This window comes from Molothrus aeneus, chromosome 1, assembly GCF_037042795.1.
Source record: "Molothrus aeneus isolate 106 chromosome 1, BPBGC_Maene_1.0, whole genome shotgun sequence".
NCBI classification, from domain to species: Eukaryota; Metazoa; Chordata; class Aves; order Passeriformes; family Icteridae; genus Molothrus; species Molothrus aeneus.
In genome coordinates this window covers 17,392,838-17,411,799 of record NC_089646.1, presented here as the reverse complement: position 1 = coordinate 17,411,799, position 18,962 = coordinate 17,392,838, and the positions used below count along the sequence as shown (strand labels likewise).

The 18,962-nt window shown below is 38.2% G+C and overlaps 1 protein-coding gene across 1 annotated transcript in view; it reads left to right on the top strand.

Annotated features, from left to right (window-relative positions):
- The window catches only part of GPR158 (G protein-coupled receptor 158), a 189,418-nt gene extending 171,484 nt beyond the window's left edge, over positions 1 to 17,934 (top strand). The window contains exons 8-11 of the mRNA XM_066552121.1: positions 5,174 to 5,312; positions 9,300 to 9,405; positions 11,300 to 11,446; positions 12,259 to 17,934. Coding sequence (XP_066408218.1) covers positions 5,174 to 5,312; positions 9,300 to 9,405; positions 11,300 to 11,446; positions 12,259 to 13,710 — 1,844 coding nt within the window. The 3' untranslated portion in view covers positions 13,711 to 17,934. The remainder of the gene's footprint in view (positions 1 to 5,173; positions 5,313 to 9,299; positions 9,406 to 11,299; positions 11,447 to 12,258) is intronic.
- The last annotated feature ends 1,028 nt before the right edge of the window (positions 17,935 to 18,962 follow it).

The window sequence follows — 18,962 nt, the reverse complement described above, 5'->3', positions numbered from 1 at the left end:
ACCAGGATAGTCTGAAATAATTCACATTCCTCTCCTGACCATGGCAGGAAGGAAACCCACAGTTTAGGACTTAAGCTCTTCACAAATATGGGTAAATTTATTTCCACTCTTGTCCTGAATGGCAGAGTGGCATTATCCCCATTTTACACAGGCAGAGCTGAGGCACAGTGAGATTAGGGTTATATGGTCCATTTAATATGGTTGTCCATGTTGCAATGCCTTTGGCTCAGTTACAGAGCTTAGTCAAATATATTTGCAACATTTGTAAGGTCTCACTGGCAACAAATACAGCCCTGCATGCTTATTTTTGCTGCAAATCGCAGCAAAATGCGTATTTGGCACCCAAATAGCAAGAAAAATGCTCCCACTTCTGCAAAAAATGATGACCTATGCAAAGTTTGGATTGAATGAGGACCTCAAATGCATTTTTTTTTCATATTCATAGAATATGAGAATATGAGCCTGAGGCATGGGCAGAGTTACAGGTCAGTTGTGCATGTGTGCTAGACCACTTTCCCCCCTTGCAGTCTTTCCTGTTGTTCACTAGACATCCAAATGTCATTTGCAACAAATTGCAGAGCCTTCTTCATTAGGCAGCCTTGATTAGGTGAAGTACAGACATCTGCATAGCAGGAGTGAAAGCAGCAATGGATTAACGTGGGGATTTGCTTCTGCTTGGAGCAACACAGACCACTGCATGTTTAGCAAACCTAGAAAATATGTTACCCCAGATCTTTTGAGAAAGTTTGATTAAGTCAGTAATAACAACCCTGTGTCCATCCTTTTCTGTAAAGCAGATACATACCACAAACTATGGATATATATCATTGCCCTTCATTATCAGAAGATGCAGAATATGAGCAGTGGCCTGAAAAGATCTCAAGTGAGTGGTCATGGCTCACTCTGCATTGTAACAGGCCAGTGGCACTGGGCAAGTCTGGCCCAGTGTGTTGGATGATCAAGCTAAGTGCTCCAAATTGCTTCCTTTTCCAAAAACATAATCAGCATCATGAAGACAAGGAAGAATCCTGATTTTTAAGCACCAATAATTATACTAAGCAGGTTGATCAGATAATGCAAAGACCAGATAAAAGGTTCTCTGGGTAAGAAGTAGGTAGTGACTAAGAAGAGAGATATTTAAAGACCAATTCATTTGTGCACATGACATATTGAGGTCACTTTACATTTTCATCTCCTACCTTCCATTCATATCTGCATCCATTTATGCCTTTAAAGCAACTGTGCCTTTTCTTAACCTCTTATCTATCAGAGATTTTCTCCCAAATCTGAATGCCTGTTTTGGACAATTATTGGGTAACTGCTGCAAGGTTTTTTTCAGAGCTCTTTTATGTTTTATTGTTTTGACTCTGCATTTTCTGTCCAGAGAACAGCTGACAGCTCTCTGTCCTAGGAATTTCCATAATTTTTTCAGAAGGGGAAAGGAAGGATTTTTAGGTTTTGTGCTTGATACATGAAATGGGATAATTTTTAAGCCTTGTGCTAAATCACAGAAACAAGATCACGTGTTTTGAGCTTTGAGTTTGCTCTGGACAGGTACGCAGTATGATAAGATATTTCTTCAGTGGTCAGAAAGTCACTTTTCTACACCAGACTTTTAGTGGAAAATTATTCAGCAAGCCAAATAGGAATTTCATATCACACTTCATAGATTTTGACCATTAAAGATAATTGGTGCAAAGCAGTCACTAGTGTCCCATAAACAGTCTAAGAGAGAGATAAATTGTACATTAGAACCTGGCTGCATGGTGGCCAGATATACTCAATTATCTATCTGTCTATCTATCTATCTATCTATCTATCTATCTATCTATCTATCTATCTATCTATCTGTCTATCTATCTTTCTATCTATCTATCTGTCTATCAATTATATCTTTGTTATTCATTGCAGTAATAAATACATTAATATGTTACCTTACTTTATATTGCAAATGTAAAAAGGCCATGTAGGAAAAAAATACAGCAAAAATTTTTAACACCTTCAGATTTTTGTTGCAAATTGCACTAACCATCTGTAGCTAATTATAGGAGCTTGACTTCTCCCCCAAACACAGCTTTTACATCATACATTTAATCTGTTTAATTAATGGTTTAGATAATAAATTGGTTTTCTATCAGTCTGTTTTGTCATTGCTGATGAAATTATTGTAATGTTGGACTTAGCAAGTAAAGGAACTCTGTTATTTTACCTTATGTTTTAAGAGCTCTTCCATATTTGTGTTCCATACCAGATGTCACAGTAATTATTATCTGCAGACAGGAATGCCAACTCTGCTCTAAATGTAAAGCTTTTCTAAAAGTATTATGCAGTGAATGGTACAAACTACTGTTATGTTTCAGTATATTAATACCTTGAATTTGCTTCTTGTCTTAAGAACTCCTTGCAACTATGATTGTGAAACTGAAAACTGAAATTTTCAGAATTAATCAGATCTGGAGATCAGATGTTTCCTGCACTTCTACTTAGCCTAGCTAATTAAAATGGTTGTGTTGTGAGGGTTTTGTTATGTTTTTTAAATGGAAGTATGGCTTTTTCATTTTCATTTGCTCTGTAAACCCAAAAAAACAAAAAAAGCAAACCAACCAAAAACCACTTATTCAAAATTACAGCAATTTTATTTTTTCTTCTAAAAGTGAGCAAAATTTGGCCCTCGCTCTTTAGTTCAAGTAAGAATACCTTCAACAAATGAAATTTTACATGATTTTTTTTTTATTTCTTTGAAAGCCAAACTTTTTCAAACTCTCAGCCTCTGTTAGCACTTGTACCTGATCTTTTTAGTCAGAAACAAACTTGGAGTTCTTCTCGCTTCAGCTGAGAAAGAGGAAGAAGAACCAGACCATGGGTAGTTTTGTGGAGTGTGCCTGTTATTTCACAATTAGCTCATCTATTCAGTTCTGCTGCTCATGCTGGGGAGCAGGGGAAGTTTGGATGAAAGGTAAAATGTGAGGAAATAGGCATTGTCTGGCATGTTAGAGGAGCCCTGCTGAACAGTGTTAGTATGAAGGGTTTCCATAGAAGACAGGACAGTAAGATACAGTGATCTGGCTTTAGCAGCCTAATTCCAACAATTTTCTGCTTTTCAATTTCTTCTAAATCATTATGGAGCAATGAAAGCAATAAATTACAGTCATTTGAGGAGCAATACATTCCAGTGCCATGATTCTGCATATGTGAGGCAACTACCTAAAGAAAAAAACCCAAACGCTAAGATTTGTAAAAAACTTTTATTCTCATTTTATTAAAGCCAAATTTGTATTCCAATTTTGTTCAGGAAAGACTTCAGGATCAAGATGGCTTTGTAAGTCATTTTGTGCAGGAGTTTTCAAGAAACCAGAATGATAGACTTCATTTATAGCATAACTAATTTTCTAGAAATTAAATGGAAGTAGCAGCCACTTTGCCCAAGGGTATGAGTAATTTGGGAAAAACATACCTGCATGTGTGTTTTTGCTGAGCTCAAAACAGGCTGGAACACAGTCTCAGAGGATTCATATTTTTTTTTTCATTTTGACACTCAGTAAAGTTTCAAATCATATTATTACTTAGTCAAAAGATCAAAAAGTTTATTAGTGTTAGGATTTGGTGAGGAAGATCTCAAAACCAGCAGTATGGATGGATTATGCCCCTTCAGATGTTTGGGTTTATGTAACTGGTAAGACTGCTGGGTCTATGAAGGCTGTGTTCTAGTAAAAATAGGATCTTGGAGATAGAACATGTATTTTTCATTAAGAAATGTGCTAAGTGTTGTTCAGAGTTCAAACTGAGCTCTTTTCATAGCACAGAGATATCTGTGTGACCCAATTCATTTTATCCAGATTTATCTCTTATTGATTTTAGCTGGAATTAATAGCAATATTTGAAGTTTCAAAATGGTATAACAATATATTATAGATAAGTTACAGCAGTCATGGATTACAAGATGTGGAGGAACTGGAGGGTGTGTTATTATGAGATATCCAGTGCTGACATTATATTTTAGTCTGCTCTTAATGGTGGGTTCACAAGCATTTGTGTCATTACTGAAACCAGACCAGTAATTATTTGCTGACCAGTTCCACAGGGCGATGTCACTGATCACCAGGTTTAGTTACAGTACAGAAAAACTATTGGCAAAAAGAAGTCTAAAAACCAATTTATTTTCTAGTAAACTGCATTTAAGTGTAGTTTCTATTGCAAAAATTCAACAAGACAAAAGAAGTGTATGAGTAACAGTGGGATCACAGTTTCTGAAGCTGGTCTGGAGCAGTGCTGGCAGTGCAGGGGTCTAACATGAGCTGCACATTACTGGGTGGCACTCAAACACTTCAGCCACTGGCAACCCAGACTGCAAGGCAAGAGGGACTGGCACCAGCTCTATTCATAACTGCATGACAGAGCTGCAGGGTGTTTTTCTGGGAGTTTTTTTTGAGGTGGTTAGGAAATCACCTCATTTGTATCAAGGTCAAAATGATGTCACATCAGGCTGTCCACTGGAAGCTGAAGTCAGTGTACTGTTGGGTGCAGATGAGCTGTCTCTATCTGAATTGTTTAGGCTGGTCCAGACACTCTACTTTTTCTCCTTTTTTCCTTTACTTATTTTTCTCCTAAAAGAATCACATCATTTCTTTAAGTGGATTAGACCCTCAGAAGTGACTTGTCATATTATGGGTACCAGCAGAATTAACTGCCTTGAACAGAGGTATTTTTAAACACAAAATGCCTTGTTTTATCTAAGTTATAAACCTTTGAAATGAAAGTGTTGTCTTAAAAAGCATATAGTAGCACTGGTAGTAGCACTGTATCTGCCTCTGTAACAAGAACCAGAGCTACAATTAAAAATACTTGTTATTTGAAGTGATGTCAGACTTCTGTAGTACCAATTCTAAAACCAAGCAAGACAGTTTTAGACATTGTCTCAGAGTTTGTCAATTGGTAAACTGAAATGCCATGAATGCAAAGGTTCCTGATGTGGAAAAAGATGTGTAAAATTAAAACCAAATGTATCATGTACAGTGACAATATCCAAAAGAGTTTGACTGTCTATGTGTGTACTTATATACATGTGTATTGTCTTTGCTTAGATACTCACACATACAGAAGATACTGTAGTGCTTCAAATTTCCTTCCATCTATAAAACTAATTGCAAATTATTTCTTTTTGTTCTTCTCACAGCTGAATTTTTATTCCTCTTGTGGGGTGTTTATCTCTGCTATGCAGTGCGGACAGTCCCATCAGCATTTCATGAGCCACGTTATATGGCTGTTGCAGTTCACAATGAGCTCATTATCTCTGCTATATTCCATACAATTAGGCAAGTGATCTGTAGATCTAGTAATTAACCATTTATCTTTCAGGTTTCCTATGGTGCAACTTAGAGTGGGTGAATTGGGATAGGATGCATAATGGAAGGTCTTATAAATATTTGTTTCTGCAAATTAAGTGCTTACTAAACTTAAAACTGTTCCCATGGGATCCAAGAATATGAAATTTTATAATTAGGGTTTTTTCTGTATAGTTAGGTGATATTTTCTTAGATCAAAGTTCAGTGTGTATGATAAATTAGGTATAGCAATTCCACTGTCTGTCTTCAGTCATCTACATACCATTCACTGTTTTGTATCCCTAGAAAAACAGCAGGTAAGAATGTTGGTTTGTATGAACTTTACTGATGTGTAACAGATTGGTGAGCTGCTGCTGCTATGTGTTAAGATGATTGTACTGGTTTGGGCATGAAGCATAGTGTTTTATATGCTGACATAAAAAAATTGTTACACATATAATGCTGTATCAGTAATATAAAGCCCATGTTTCTTCTGAAATCTATAATGAGCTCTGCATTTCATACTTGTAAATTATCTGGGTAGTAACAAATAAATAAGGGTCTTTGCTAGAGCTACATGAAAATTTACTGAATCTGGCTTTCCTACAGAGTACCCTGTAGAAATGAATTAGTCCTAAAAAATGCAAAAAAAGGAAGATAACGAGTTTCATCTCGTCCTGTAAAAACTCTTAAGACTTTCTTCTAACATTCTCACACCTTCTTTTGCCTCCTAACAGATTTTATCTACTAAGTTGGTTTTTTTTTTACATTACTTCATTGACAGTCTTCAAATACTCTTCTCTGTTCCTTGATCTGTCTTGGCACTAACATTTGTCCTTGTCTTCTTGATTTTGCTTTCATGGTTTTTTCTGAGTAAACATCAGCAAAGCAAATCCTTCATCTCTGTTCCTTCCTGGTGCTCTTTTCTCTTATCATTGTTATACAGTTCACTGCATTTTTCAGGCATGCCATTTTTTTTTTCCTTCCCCTTCTCCTAACCCCGTATTTCAACACCCACATACACTCAAAATCTATACTCCTTAACACAAATATCTGCAAAGTTATTATTTAAAATCTTTAATTGATGGCAGCATTTTCCTTTTCATTCCTGATAGACGTAAAATTCACTTACAATACTTTTGAGTTTATTATTACCAATATGACAGTTTCTCAGTCAATTTTCCCCCATTGATGTATATTCCTAAACTGTGTGTTGAGCCATGTTAGAACATACAGTTCAGAGGTATTTTTGTAGGCTGCAAGTTTCTTTTAACAATAGAACAGGAGGCAAGTAACCTTGGATGAAAGAAAGGGGAAAATGTGGCATTTAAATACATTCCTTATGAAGGAGACACAAAGGGATTAAGTCTTTCAGTTTGTCTTGACAATCCTGTACCTACAGCCTAAGGTCTGCTGTTCCTATTCTTCCTTCTTTTCTTTTTTTTTCTTTTTTTTTTTTTAGTTTTAATGTACATTTTGTATTGATTCTTTCCCATCTGTCTTGTATATGCTGGTTTGTTGAAGAAATATTGTGTAGTGTTTATAGATAAGATTGAAAAAATGCACACGATCCCTCCTGAGTCCCTCCTGAGATTATGTCCATTTCTCCATTTCTGCATGCCCAACTCTTAATCCATTTCCTTTTTTTTTTTCTTTTTTTTTTTTTTTTTTCCTTTCTATCTTCCCTGCCAAGTTCTGGATGCAACTGAAAGGGCAGAAATGTAAAACTTAGTGTAAAACTTAGATTTATATGACATACCTGAATTGTCATGAAGCTGAAAGTACTGGAGCCTTGAAGGACACCTACAAGGCAGCCATCCAGTCTGAAAACTCCCAAAGCTCATGGAAGATTGATGTGAGCACTAAATAAAACCTTGAACTGTTTGCATTTTGTTTTTGTTTGAAAGTATTCCCATTTCAGAAACAGAGAATTCTGGATTTTTTTCAGATCATCATAGTATTAAATTCCTGCATTGCTCTTATATTACTGAGAAACCCAAAATTTGTATGGAAAAAATCTCATTCAAATAGAAATCCTATCTTTGCTAGGTCTGAATGGCTACTACAAATGTGATTTTGCATTCAGAGGCATGGTATGGCATGGATACCTTAATCAGTCAAGGTCTCCAGCATAAAGCAAGCAAAAAAGCCTTCACAGAATCTGAGGACTGGATCTGTTAAAGGTTAAGCAAATGCAGTAGCGGCCGTCAGGATGTGGGTGCTTTCTCCCACCTGTCTGATGGATCTGGCTGCTGCTGGCTCTATTGCAGGTTGAGCAGATCCACCTTGGGGCAGTCACACAGCACCTGGCTGCCCACAGGGGCCGGTGCAGGTCACACACACAGCCTGGTCCTGTTCCTCCTCTGCAGCTGGGCCTGGGATGACACTCTGGGTCTTCCCAGGGGCCACCCATGCGCTGCCTGAGGTTTGTTCATCAATTGCACTTGCACCGTGCATCACACCAGGATTTAATGAGAAGATGGGAGATACGTCAGGTACAGAGCTCAGTGACAACTTGCTTACATGTCACTAACCATTTTATCCCCCCCCTTCTTTCCATGCTTGTTTTTCTCTCATCTACCTTATCCTCTGTCTGTTCCAGTCCCTTTCTTCCAAATAAACAACCAACCACCCTCACTATTTTTTTCTGGTTGGTCACAGTTTTCCTGCATCTGTCTTCAAATTTGGCATTTGTGATGCCATTATCTAGGTAATCACCATCTTATCTGCTGTTGCTGATATGGTTACATCATTGCCACTGACCTTGTAAGTTCTGCTCCCTCCAAGGTCCTTCAATTACCTGTGAGGTTTTCCCATCTTTCAAATGACTCCCTATTAACCACCTGTGAAATCTTGCCATCCCTTACAGCATTGTCTGTAACTTTTGTTCCCCTTTTGCTCTTTATTTGTTACATCCATCAGTTTCTCATGTCATCTTCATCAGTGCAGTTGTGTTCAGTTTGCTAAATCTCAGGCCTAAGCCTCCTCATGTTCTCTCACACCCCAAAGCAACAGGAACTCTATAGGAATTAGTTAATTGGGATATTTTGTTGTGTTCATAAAATATTGCATTTACAAAGTATTAAACAAGTAATTATGACTGTATTATTACAGCATGTAAGCCAGTGTTTCATGCCAGACTATTTCTGCTAACAAAAGCTTCTTCAAAATGTGCATCTGTGAACTTGGATAAGTTGCAAATGTCATTTCTATCTGAATGATTTTTGTTAACCTGGAAAATGCAAGCCAGCAGTACATCCACTCATCTGTTGCTCTGCTCACTGCTCCTGGCTTTGGGAGCTCACCAAGGCAGACAAGCCAAGCATGCCTCAGCTTTAACTGCACTGCTTCTTCTACCACTCCTTTAGAAAGCTCAGCAAGGAACTGTTTTGTTTGCCAAGTTCAGCCACTCATTTCCAAGCATTCACATGTGGCTCTTGGATCCCACAGCAGTGAGCTGGGCGGTCCTGCTATAAAGATCATTTCTCTGCTCCCTGCTAAAATGCATTTCAGTTCAGTTCTCCCTTGGATGGCTTATCAGCTGTACTCAATAGCTGTGATCTGTGGACATCCTGTGTTTATAAAGTGCACTGCAATTCATCATAGTACATGTGCTTAACCTAAAACCATCCCTTCAGCTCCTTAATGTATGTAAGCTGCCATAACTCAGGCCAAAGAAACTGTGACATTATACACAAAACAAAACGACAGCTCAATAGAGTGAGATATATGGAATAAGCAGTATAATTTAAGGTCTGTTGTTTCTTTTTATATTTTGGTTTGTTGATTTTATTTTTCAGAGCTGTTTTGAAATTTTAGCATATAGGGAAGTTGTGTGGATGTAATTTTTAGTCTGTATGAAAGCAGTACAGAACAAAACCAGTTGTGTTTGGCCCTGCAGTGAAAAGAAACCTAAAGATATTGAATCTAATGCACTGGAGAAATGCAGTGAACTGCAACCCTGAATTCTATTTTCAGATTCATTCTTTCTTCAAGACTTCAGTCTGACTGGATGCTGATGCTGTTCTTTGCACACACACATTTGACTGTGACAGTCACTGTTGGGCTACTTCTGATCCCTAAGGTATTTGAGTCTGTTTTCTTTTGCCAAGTCTGAGGAAGATAAATGTTGTCATGCAGAAGCATTTCTGTGTAAATCTAGCAACAACTGATGGAAAAGGAGGATGTAAAATATGGCTATTTTACCTTGAAAGCTGTATTGTTTTTATTATTTAAAAGTAAACATTTTCAAACTTTCTTTCTTTCAGCTTTCAAAATTCTAGGAGTTTAAAGTATTTAAAATGTTGATATGATTAATAGAAGAAGAAAATAATCCTGCCTAATTGTGCTTTTTTTTTTTTAGGTATTTGTATGACCATGCTGCTGCTAGAGTTAGCTGAGAACAGACAAAATTTAGGCAAGGGCATAGAACCACTGGGATCAGGAGGCTGGACTAGCCATGAGATGGGGAGGTAGGGATTTAAACCTGGCAGTTACAGGCTGAAAAAGGAGAACCCTTTGCAAGTCAGAGCCTGGGGCAGACAGATGCTGCACACTGGGAGGGGACATGGCCATGGCAGGGAGCCAGGCGCGGTGCTGGGAGCCAAGAGAGGTGTGTGGGGGCACAGGGAGATGGTGATGGCAGGATCAGGGAAGGGCAGAGAAATCCCCTGAGCTGCAGCCCTGGAAGCTCCAGTGTCATCTCACCAGGGGCAGGAGATCTGGCTCCTCCTGCCCCTAGCAACAGTCCCCAGGAATGGAGTGGAACTTCCTCTTGAGGACAGTACCCCAGCAAAAGGAATGACTTTCTAATGAGTTTCAGAATGACTAATCATATTAATCAAAAGCTCAAGAGTCAAAATAGCAGTAAAGGTGAAAGCTACATATGAAGAAAGAGCATTAAGCAGTTGAGGTTGATAGAATTTTCAGGTTAATGAAGCTGCTATTCCTGCCTTTTTCCTGTGTGTCAGAACAGGGTATGCTGATGACTGTCAAATATATGGACATTGAACAGTCATAACAAGGGACCCATTGATGCGGCCTTAATACTGCATAACCTTGTTTTATTTTAAATTACTTTTTTGGTCTTTAGCAACAATATTATATTTTCTTTTATATTCATGTACATTATTACATATCTTCAGAGATTTTACACATCTTCAGAGGTGTCTTTTTAAACTAGCCTAGAAAATTTGTTGACCTTTCTGAAGCTGACTCATAACTACTGATCAGCATTTTCATTTTTAGCTTATTATCTGTGTTTCACTGCACAGACATTTCTTCCAACACACCAAAGAATTCAGAGAATTAAGATGCACAAGGTTTAGTTCTATTCATAAAGTCCTGAAGACAGATGACTATGTGGACAATAGTAAATTCAGATGAGTGAATCAATATGAACAAAACAATAATGACAACCTCACTCCAACTCCTGATTCAAGGACCTGGTGAAACATAGAAGAAAAAAAGTTGTCTACTACTTTTTCATTAGTTTCTTTCTCTTTTTTCTCCCTTTTTTTGTGGTTTTTTTTTTTCCCCGCCTTCTGTCTTCCTTTTCAGGGTTAGCATCTAAAATAGGAGAATTGCTTTCTGCAGGATTATTAAGATATGTATTGTAAAAAATAGTGTCCTACTGTTTTAGCAGCCTTATAGGAAATAATGTCTGAAAGTCTATTTTCATGTCAGCATAACTGAAATGCCATTTAAAGAGGTTCAAACAACTATCAAAATAAGTAGGGATTTTTTTTCCTTATGCAAATTTCTAAGATTTATCTTGTTAAGCCATCATTAATAAGAGTTCCTTTCACACAATACTGAGACTCCATGGGACACTACTTAAGCCAATGAAGCTTAAGTGATGTTTTGAATTTGAGAATCACATCAGTCATTGTACCATAAAAACAGTTGTAAGCTCTTACACTGATGTTGAAGTAAACTTTTGCACTCATGGCAACATTTTTTTTGAATACTTATTGCAGTTTTCACATTCAAGCAATAACCCAAGAGATGATATAGCTACAGAAGCTTATGAAGATGAGCTTGATATGGGTCGGTCTGGATCCTATCTGAACAGCAGCATCAACTCAGCATGGAGTGAACACAGTTTGGATCCTGAAGATATTCGGGTACATAAATCTCATTTAAATAGCATTCCTTTTCAAGAACACTTTTTCCTAGAAGGAAACTCCAACTTGCATGCATTTGTTTCTCTTTGCAGATATCAGCTGGAAAATGCCAGTTTAGATCTTTTAGGATTGTGGTATCAGGTCATGTAAACTCTCATGTAGTATTTACTAGTGTGAAGAGATGCTGCATCACTATTTGTAGTAAAAGTCATAGTGGTGGCTAAGAAGGAGGAATCATCCTCAGCAAGAGCTGTTACTCAGTTTACATAGATTCTTTGATTTGTTTTGAAGTGCAAACAGCTTTTGGTTTCAGTTTAATTAGTCATTTGTATGTAACACATACATAAGCATATGTAACTATAAAGATAAAAATTTTAAAAGTTGATTAATGGAGAAAATTACTTTATTCTTACTTTACATGGTTAAAGGCCTTATATTCTCAGAACAAAAAGCAGCTATAGAGTTCAGCAGGAAAGCACACACTATAGCATTGTGAAATCTGAAACAGCATAAATGAGTATGAAGTGTGCATGCTATGGAAAGTAACATGTGAAATCTGAAACAGCATAAATGAGTATGAAGTGTGCATGCTATGGAAAGTAACATGTTTGTGCATGAGAGTTGAACTTTTTTTTAAGTGGAAAAAAAATGGGATTCAAGTTGATGGAGAAATGACATATTCAAGAATTAGAAAAGACAGTGAAATGAGTTTAATGCCCTTTTTAGAGCAATAGGTCTTGTATTCATCAGGCTGCTTGTTTGACTGTAGTCACTTTGTAAATACTAGTTTTGCCATTCACTTTGCTTTGCAGGATGAGTTGAAGAAACTATATGCTCAGCTTGAAATCTATAAAAGGAAAAAGATGATTGCTAATAATCCACATCTCCAGAAAAAAAGGTGCTCTAAAAAGGGCTTGGGGCGCTCGATAATGCGGCGTATCACAGAAATCCCTGAGACGGTCACCAGGCAGTGCTCCAGGGACGAGAAGGACCTGATGGAGCACAGTGCTGTGAAGAACTTGGCCACACTGAAGAAAAACCCACCAGATTCCACAAGTTCTTCAAAGCCAAAAGAAGATACTTTGAAAAACAGAGTCTTTTCCTTAAAAAAGTCCCACAGCACTTACGATCATGTTAGGGATCAAACAGAAGAACCAAATGGCTTAACTACAGAAAGTGCAGAAGTTATAGCTTCTGAGAAAACACTTCTGGACTCCTTGAATGGTAACAAATTAGCCAAAAATGCTCCTGAAAAGGTTGAAGCTGTCTCTACTGAATCGGTCCCTTTGGTGTGCAAATCAGCAAGTGCGCATAATTTAAGTGCCGATAAGAAGCCTCTGCACCCAAGAACATCTGTGTTACAAAAATCCCTCAGTGTTATTGCTAGTGCCAAGGAAAAGACTCTGGGACTAACAGGTAAAACACAAAGTCTAGAAGAAAGCACTAAATCTCATAAATCTCAGCAGAAGGGTAAGGAGGCCACCAAAAAGCACTCAGCCTCCGATAAAGGGGAACATAAGGATTCCCACCGGAAAAACTCTACCCAGTCTGAGGAAACAAAGAAAACACATAAATCTGGAATTATTAAACAGCAAAAGGTCAGTCAAACACCTGCAAATCCAGACACAGGGCCAGGTAAGTCTCTACACAAGGAAAATTTCGACATAGGAGAAGTTTGTCCTTGGGAGATATATGACCAAGTTCCTGGTCCTGTGCCTTTTGACTCTAAAGCTCAAAAACATGTGTCTATTGCTTCCTCAGAGGCAGAGAAAAACCACCCTTCCCAGCCAAAGGGGAAGACTCATCATAAGCTGAAGACACCAGAGGGGCACCAACAGTCAAATCAAAAGAGTTCAGAGAAGGTGGAAGCTACTCAGGAGACACAAGAGCACCAGATCTTTGAAAATGAGAAAAATCAGTCAAATTCCAAGTCCCAGGTGTCTCCTGGGCTGAAGTGTGAGAATGTTAATAGGTATACACCTAATACCCATCCTGGAGAGCGGGAGGAGCTGCCCCAGAAAACAGCAGAAAAGGAAAACCTCAATAAATTGGCTGAACAGAAAAAAATTACCTCTTCTGAGGGAAATGTGCTTTCATCTAACTCCCATAAGCCAAGTAGTTACATACAGCAACCTTTAGCATCTCGAGCTGAAGTCTGCCCTTGGGAGTATGATACAACAGATTTACCAAAAGCAGAAAGAAGTGTAGCTTTATTGAACACCTCTGCTATAAGTGCAAATAAAACAGCAGCACCTCGAAAATAAGAGGCTTTTGGACTGAGGAGAGTAGCAACTTGAGAAGACAGACAACAAGAAAGACAGAGGGGACTTAGGCCAAAAGGATCTGAAAATTCCTAAGGAGCATCACTTAAATCAAGGGAATCAGCACTAAAAATATGTAGGAGTTAAGCAAAGTAAATTATCGTTATTGTTGTTATTATTTATATGTTGAGTGCCAACAATGTGATTAGCAGTGCCCAGAATATGGTCCCTGCTCCAAGGATTTTACTGTGTCAATGAAAGAAATCTGCCTTTGTGAAATCAATTTTCTTTTAAAAGAAAAAATAATAAGATGATAACAAACGCACAGTATAGATCTTAACCAAATTATTTCTGGATGCCATAACTGGCTGTAACTTGCCCTTGGGACTTTAAAGATCCAGCAGAAGTGGGACACAGAAAATGTCCTGATGGCAAAAAGGGGTACCAACGAGCAGCTTATTAAAAAGTGATGACTTTTCACTTTTCATATTTAATCTAAATAGCACTGCTAACTCAATGCATCCCAAGAATATTTTATAAAATGATTGCTTTCATTTTCTTATTACTGTGTGTTTAAGTACATTGTTGTGTCTCATATTAAAGCATTCCAGATTGTATAATTTTTGCAAATAACTTTGATATTATGTGACACAACAACATGTTTATGCAATCTGCAGATACTGTCTTCTAATTGCAAGTTAAAATACCTGCTGTAGAACTTTTTGTTTATATATAGAATTGCAGTAACCTTTCACTGGCTGTGGAAGCCATAATTCATATTGGGAAATTCTTTTGGGCTTTGGAGATTATTTGTTTTTCTTTCCTGTAATTTATATAGTCTTTTTTTGTTTTGTTTACTCTCTGTTATTTATATTTATAGTTTGATACTGTATTATTCAGGGGTTTTATATGCAGTGAGTTATGCACTTCCCTCTTAATGCTAACAGACTTTGTTAATAGTGGAAATTCAGTTGTCTTAGCTGCATATGCTGGTAGGACAACTTATCTGGGTTTTTTGTTATTAATTGGAAAATATCATCTAAGAGACGAAAAATCTTACTTTAGACATCGATGGTGATGATCTTATTCAGTATTTCATACTGAACCTATCCTGTTAAATAAGACAAGCAAGAATGACAATGAATATACTCCAGAAATGATCACATGTTTTACTAACACCAGACAGCTCTGGGAGATATTTTATTTATGGAACAACACTGTACTGTTTACCCCTGTTGGCAAACCTCAAAAAATTGGCTCTTGGAGTGAGAACTCCGAAATATTACTCTTCCCCCACATATGCAAATGTAAGCTGTAGTGGGAACGGAAATGATGGCATCTCTCTCCAACTGTCCAAAATGCTTTGACTTTTTTTAAATTTATATGTACATTTACAGTAAAAGTTGGTGTTTGATACAGTGCTACTTTTCAGCAATAGCTACAGTCCTCATTGTGCATATGAGCTTAATTCATAGGTGGCCCATTCACAACTATAAGTCTTAGTGACAGTTCACCATCAGGGCCTGAGGACATGTTGAACTCTTCTGAGGAGTGTCAGCAGTAATTAAACAGCCCCAGCCATCTCAATGCAGTACCAGTAAAGTGCTGTTCACAGAAATTGTACGTAGTGTACTCCAAAACAAAGACAGCTCAGTCCTAAAGAACTTGTGCAATTTGAGAGAAGTGATGGAATTCGGTGGAAGAACATGAAATGTGGATGATTGAATAGAATGTGTTGTTTAATATATATAATATATATAAAAATAGATATTTATATATGTTTAATATATATATATAAATGTCATATCTAATACACACATGCACATACACGTATGTAGTATAAACTGATTTTTGTGGCATCATAGAAAAAGTGGCTTAAGATAAAATGCAATGAGCAGAGGGATTTCGACAATGGGGAAGAGGATTTTTCAGTCCTTCAAAAAGGAGAGGAGTCTATGGGCATGTCCAGACTGACAGATCAAGATGGATCTCATTTTCCTACTGCCGCTGCTAAGCCCAAACCTGACATGTGCCAACACCTGAGCCAGCTGGGGACAAGTTGACTCAGGTCTTGGTGCTGTCTAAATGTGTTACCTCACTAATAAATTCTGCTCATTAGCTCCAGGTGAAATTGACTGAACTGCCCCAGCCAACCTGGTTATCCAGGATAGTGCTCAGTTCCACCATGGGGATGTGCTGACTTAGGTCTTTACTACCCCGGGCTCGTCTGACTCTCCCATCCCTCTTTTGTAGGGCATAATTATGGTCTAGGAGATCTGACTGGGACCCTTCAACCCAGAATCCCTGTTCCACCCATGAAAGGGAGTCAGGCATATGAGTCTGGGTGCTTTGGACATCTTGCACCCACTTTGCACACACAGGGCCACTGGCATCCTATGTGCAGCCCAAATCCAACTCTGTCCTTGGTGTGGAAAAGAGTTGAGATTAGACCTAGTGTGCTCAGATTCTCCCTTCCCAGTCCCAGACACCCATGGGATTTGTCTGTAACTTGTCTTGTCAGTTTCAGTGGGACTTGGTCAGCTTTTCTGAGAGAAAATAACCCTGAATTTCCATGGGAAGAAGTCTCTCCTAGGAACAGAGCTTTTTGGGAGGCCTCCAGGAGCACACTGACCCTGTGTGCAGAGAAATACACAATTTTAAACCTGCTGAAATGGTGACAATCTTACACCTCTCCTATCCTTGAAGGGAAGTTCTGCAGTGTCAGCAGTGGTTTTTGGGATTGGGACAGGGGGACAGCTTATGGCAGCCTGCCCTGGCTCATTTACGGGAGCCCGACTGTGAGGTTAGAAGAGACATCCACGGAGGGATCGGGGAAGGAGATCTCTGTATGTACTCACTGCCTCTTGGAGACAGATGGTTGCAAGGAGCAGGTACCAGCCCTCATGCCCTTGCTCATCTGGCCCTCCATCCTTTATCTCAGAGCTGAGCAAGGCCACACTGCCCATGCCCTGCTCTGCAGGAGCCCTGTGGGGTGCCTCGTGCACCGAGGACGGGGGATCCGCATTGGCAGAGTGTCCACACTGCACCACTGCCCCTTGCAGTTCTGGCAGGATTGAGCCCGTCATGCATGACTGTGACTGTGCCACCGCTGTATATCTGTACTTGCTTGGTTTCCTTTCCCTTTCTTTCTGTTTGGAAAGATAATTTCATTAAAGCCCAGTCCTTGGCTGGTGTAAAACAGCCCAGCTGCACAGAAAGCAAAACGCAATGGCTGGTTAACCAGGGAAGGCATTGGCTTGTATATTCTTGTTTGGTTTAGATTTCTTTCGTCCTGACCCTTTCCCTCACTTCTTAAAAACTGTCTGTTGTGGTTCTTTAGGCTCATTGTAGTCACATCCCCTAAGACTGACACAATTGGAAAACTTTCCTTTAGAAAACAAAAAAGCTTTCCCCAATTTATTAAGCAACTGATCTTTGGGCTACAGATTCAATTGGGAGTTAAATTATTTCACATTTAAGAAAATGAGGGGCCAAACTTCACTCAACTATCCTATCTCACTATGATGCTGCTAGAAGCATTGCTTAATGAAGACATACTAAGTTAGACATAAATAATGTTTTGTATTTCATAGATTTTTCTCCACCAGCATATATTGACTAGATTGCTTAGGTGTCTTTTTCTGGAATTTCATTGTCATTGTTTAGCCAAGAGAAGTGCAACTCTAGAGTAAAGATGTTATAAGGATGTTCTCTAGCAGATCTGTTAAGAGAAAAGACAATAAACATGAAGGTCATAAACATTTGCTAGGTTGTCCTTCTAAATGCATGTGCAAGCTGCATTTCTCCTTCATTTCTAAGCCATGGTTTATAAGTAATTAGATTTATACCAATCTTATTAGACTTGTATAATTTATGCAAGATTATGCGCTTTAAAATATAAATCAGTGCACACCTATCATCAGCTTTGGTGGCATCATAGACCTGAAACCAGACAAGACATTTATATTTGCTCTCCTTAGGCTTTTGCATGCATATGACAACAGGCAGGCCTGAGCAAACACTGCCTTTGACTTTTAAAATTTTAGCTACTCCAAGTTGTAGAGTATATAAAGCTGTAAGTCTCTTCACTTTATAATGTGGTTCTTATGACAATGTTATCTGGCAACCAACAGCATCCACCATGAAATACTTGATAGATTTATGTTGTAATGTGTTGCAGCATGTAAATAATGTAACTTCTCTGCAATAAAGCACATTTATATTAAATCTGTCTGCAGGCTTTTGTGTTGTGATTTTCTGAAGTCATTATTGATCCAAACTGAGTGGGTTTCCCATCAAACTTGTAAAGTAACTAACTTTACAGCTTCTATGATCATATCATGCCATTATCATTTTCTGGATTTTTCCTTATATTTTCATTAGAGTAGATATGCACTATGTTCAGGATTTTATGTTAGGAAATAGCTCTGTTTTCTCAGTGGTTGCAATTTTGAGGTCAAAATTGTAGAGTCCATTCTATATTCTCTTGAATTTAATGGTAACTACAATGTTAGAAAACAAGGGGAAATAAGTAGACCACATTTTACAATGTCATTCTAAAATCCTATAGCTCATCTGTACTATGTGTGCACATGCCTGGGTTCCTCATCTCAAATATCTATACCTGTCTAACAGATATAGGAAAGATACAAAGAATGGGAACAAAAAAGATGAAAGAGAATGGCAGCTGTGTAAATGAAACTTGTTTACCTTGGGAGAGAGATGACTCAGAAACAGGGATGAGACTTATAAAAATTGTGAATGATTCAAAGGTAATTAGGAGTCTGGAATTTGCTGGATTTTGTTGTGCAGTAACTATAGAACACCCAGGGTGGCCGTCATGCAGCAGCTTAAAATAAATGAAGTTTTCCTCTGCATATGTCATGAATAAATTGTGGAGCTCACTTTAATAGATTGCTGTGCATATCATGGGTTCAAAAAGCATTGGAGGGCTCATGGAAGACAAATCCATCAAGATCCCTGAACATGGTCAATAGAAAATTCTTAAATCCCTAACTAGATGGCTGATAAGTAGTATAATTCTCTTTGCATAGAGATCACCCACTGCTCAATATGGTGCTACATGAACATTTCATCCAGCACAACCTCTGTACATTCTTATGTCTGCATAAATACAGATAGTTTAGGCTACTTAGTTTATTTTTAGTTGTCAGCCTGGTGGTTTTTAATGACTGATAATTGATGTGCAAGCCCAGGTAGGTTCCTGCATGGGCATATGTATGTGTTCACATGTA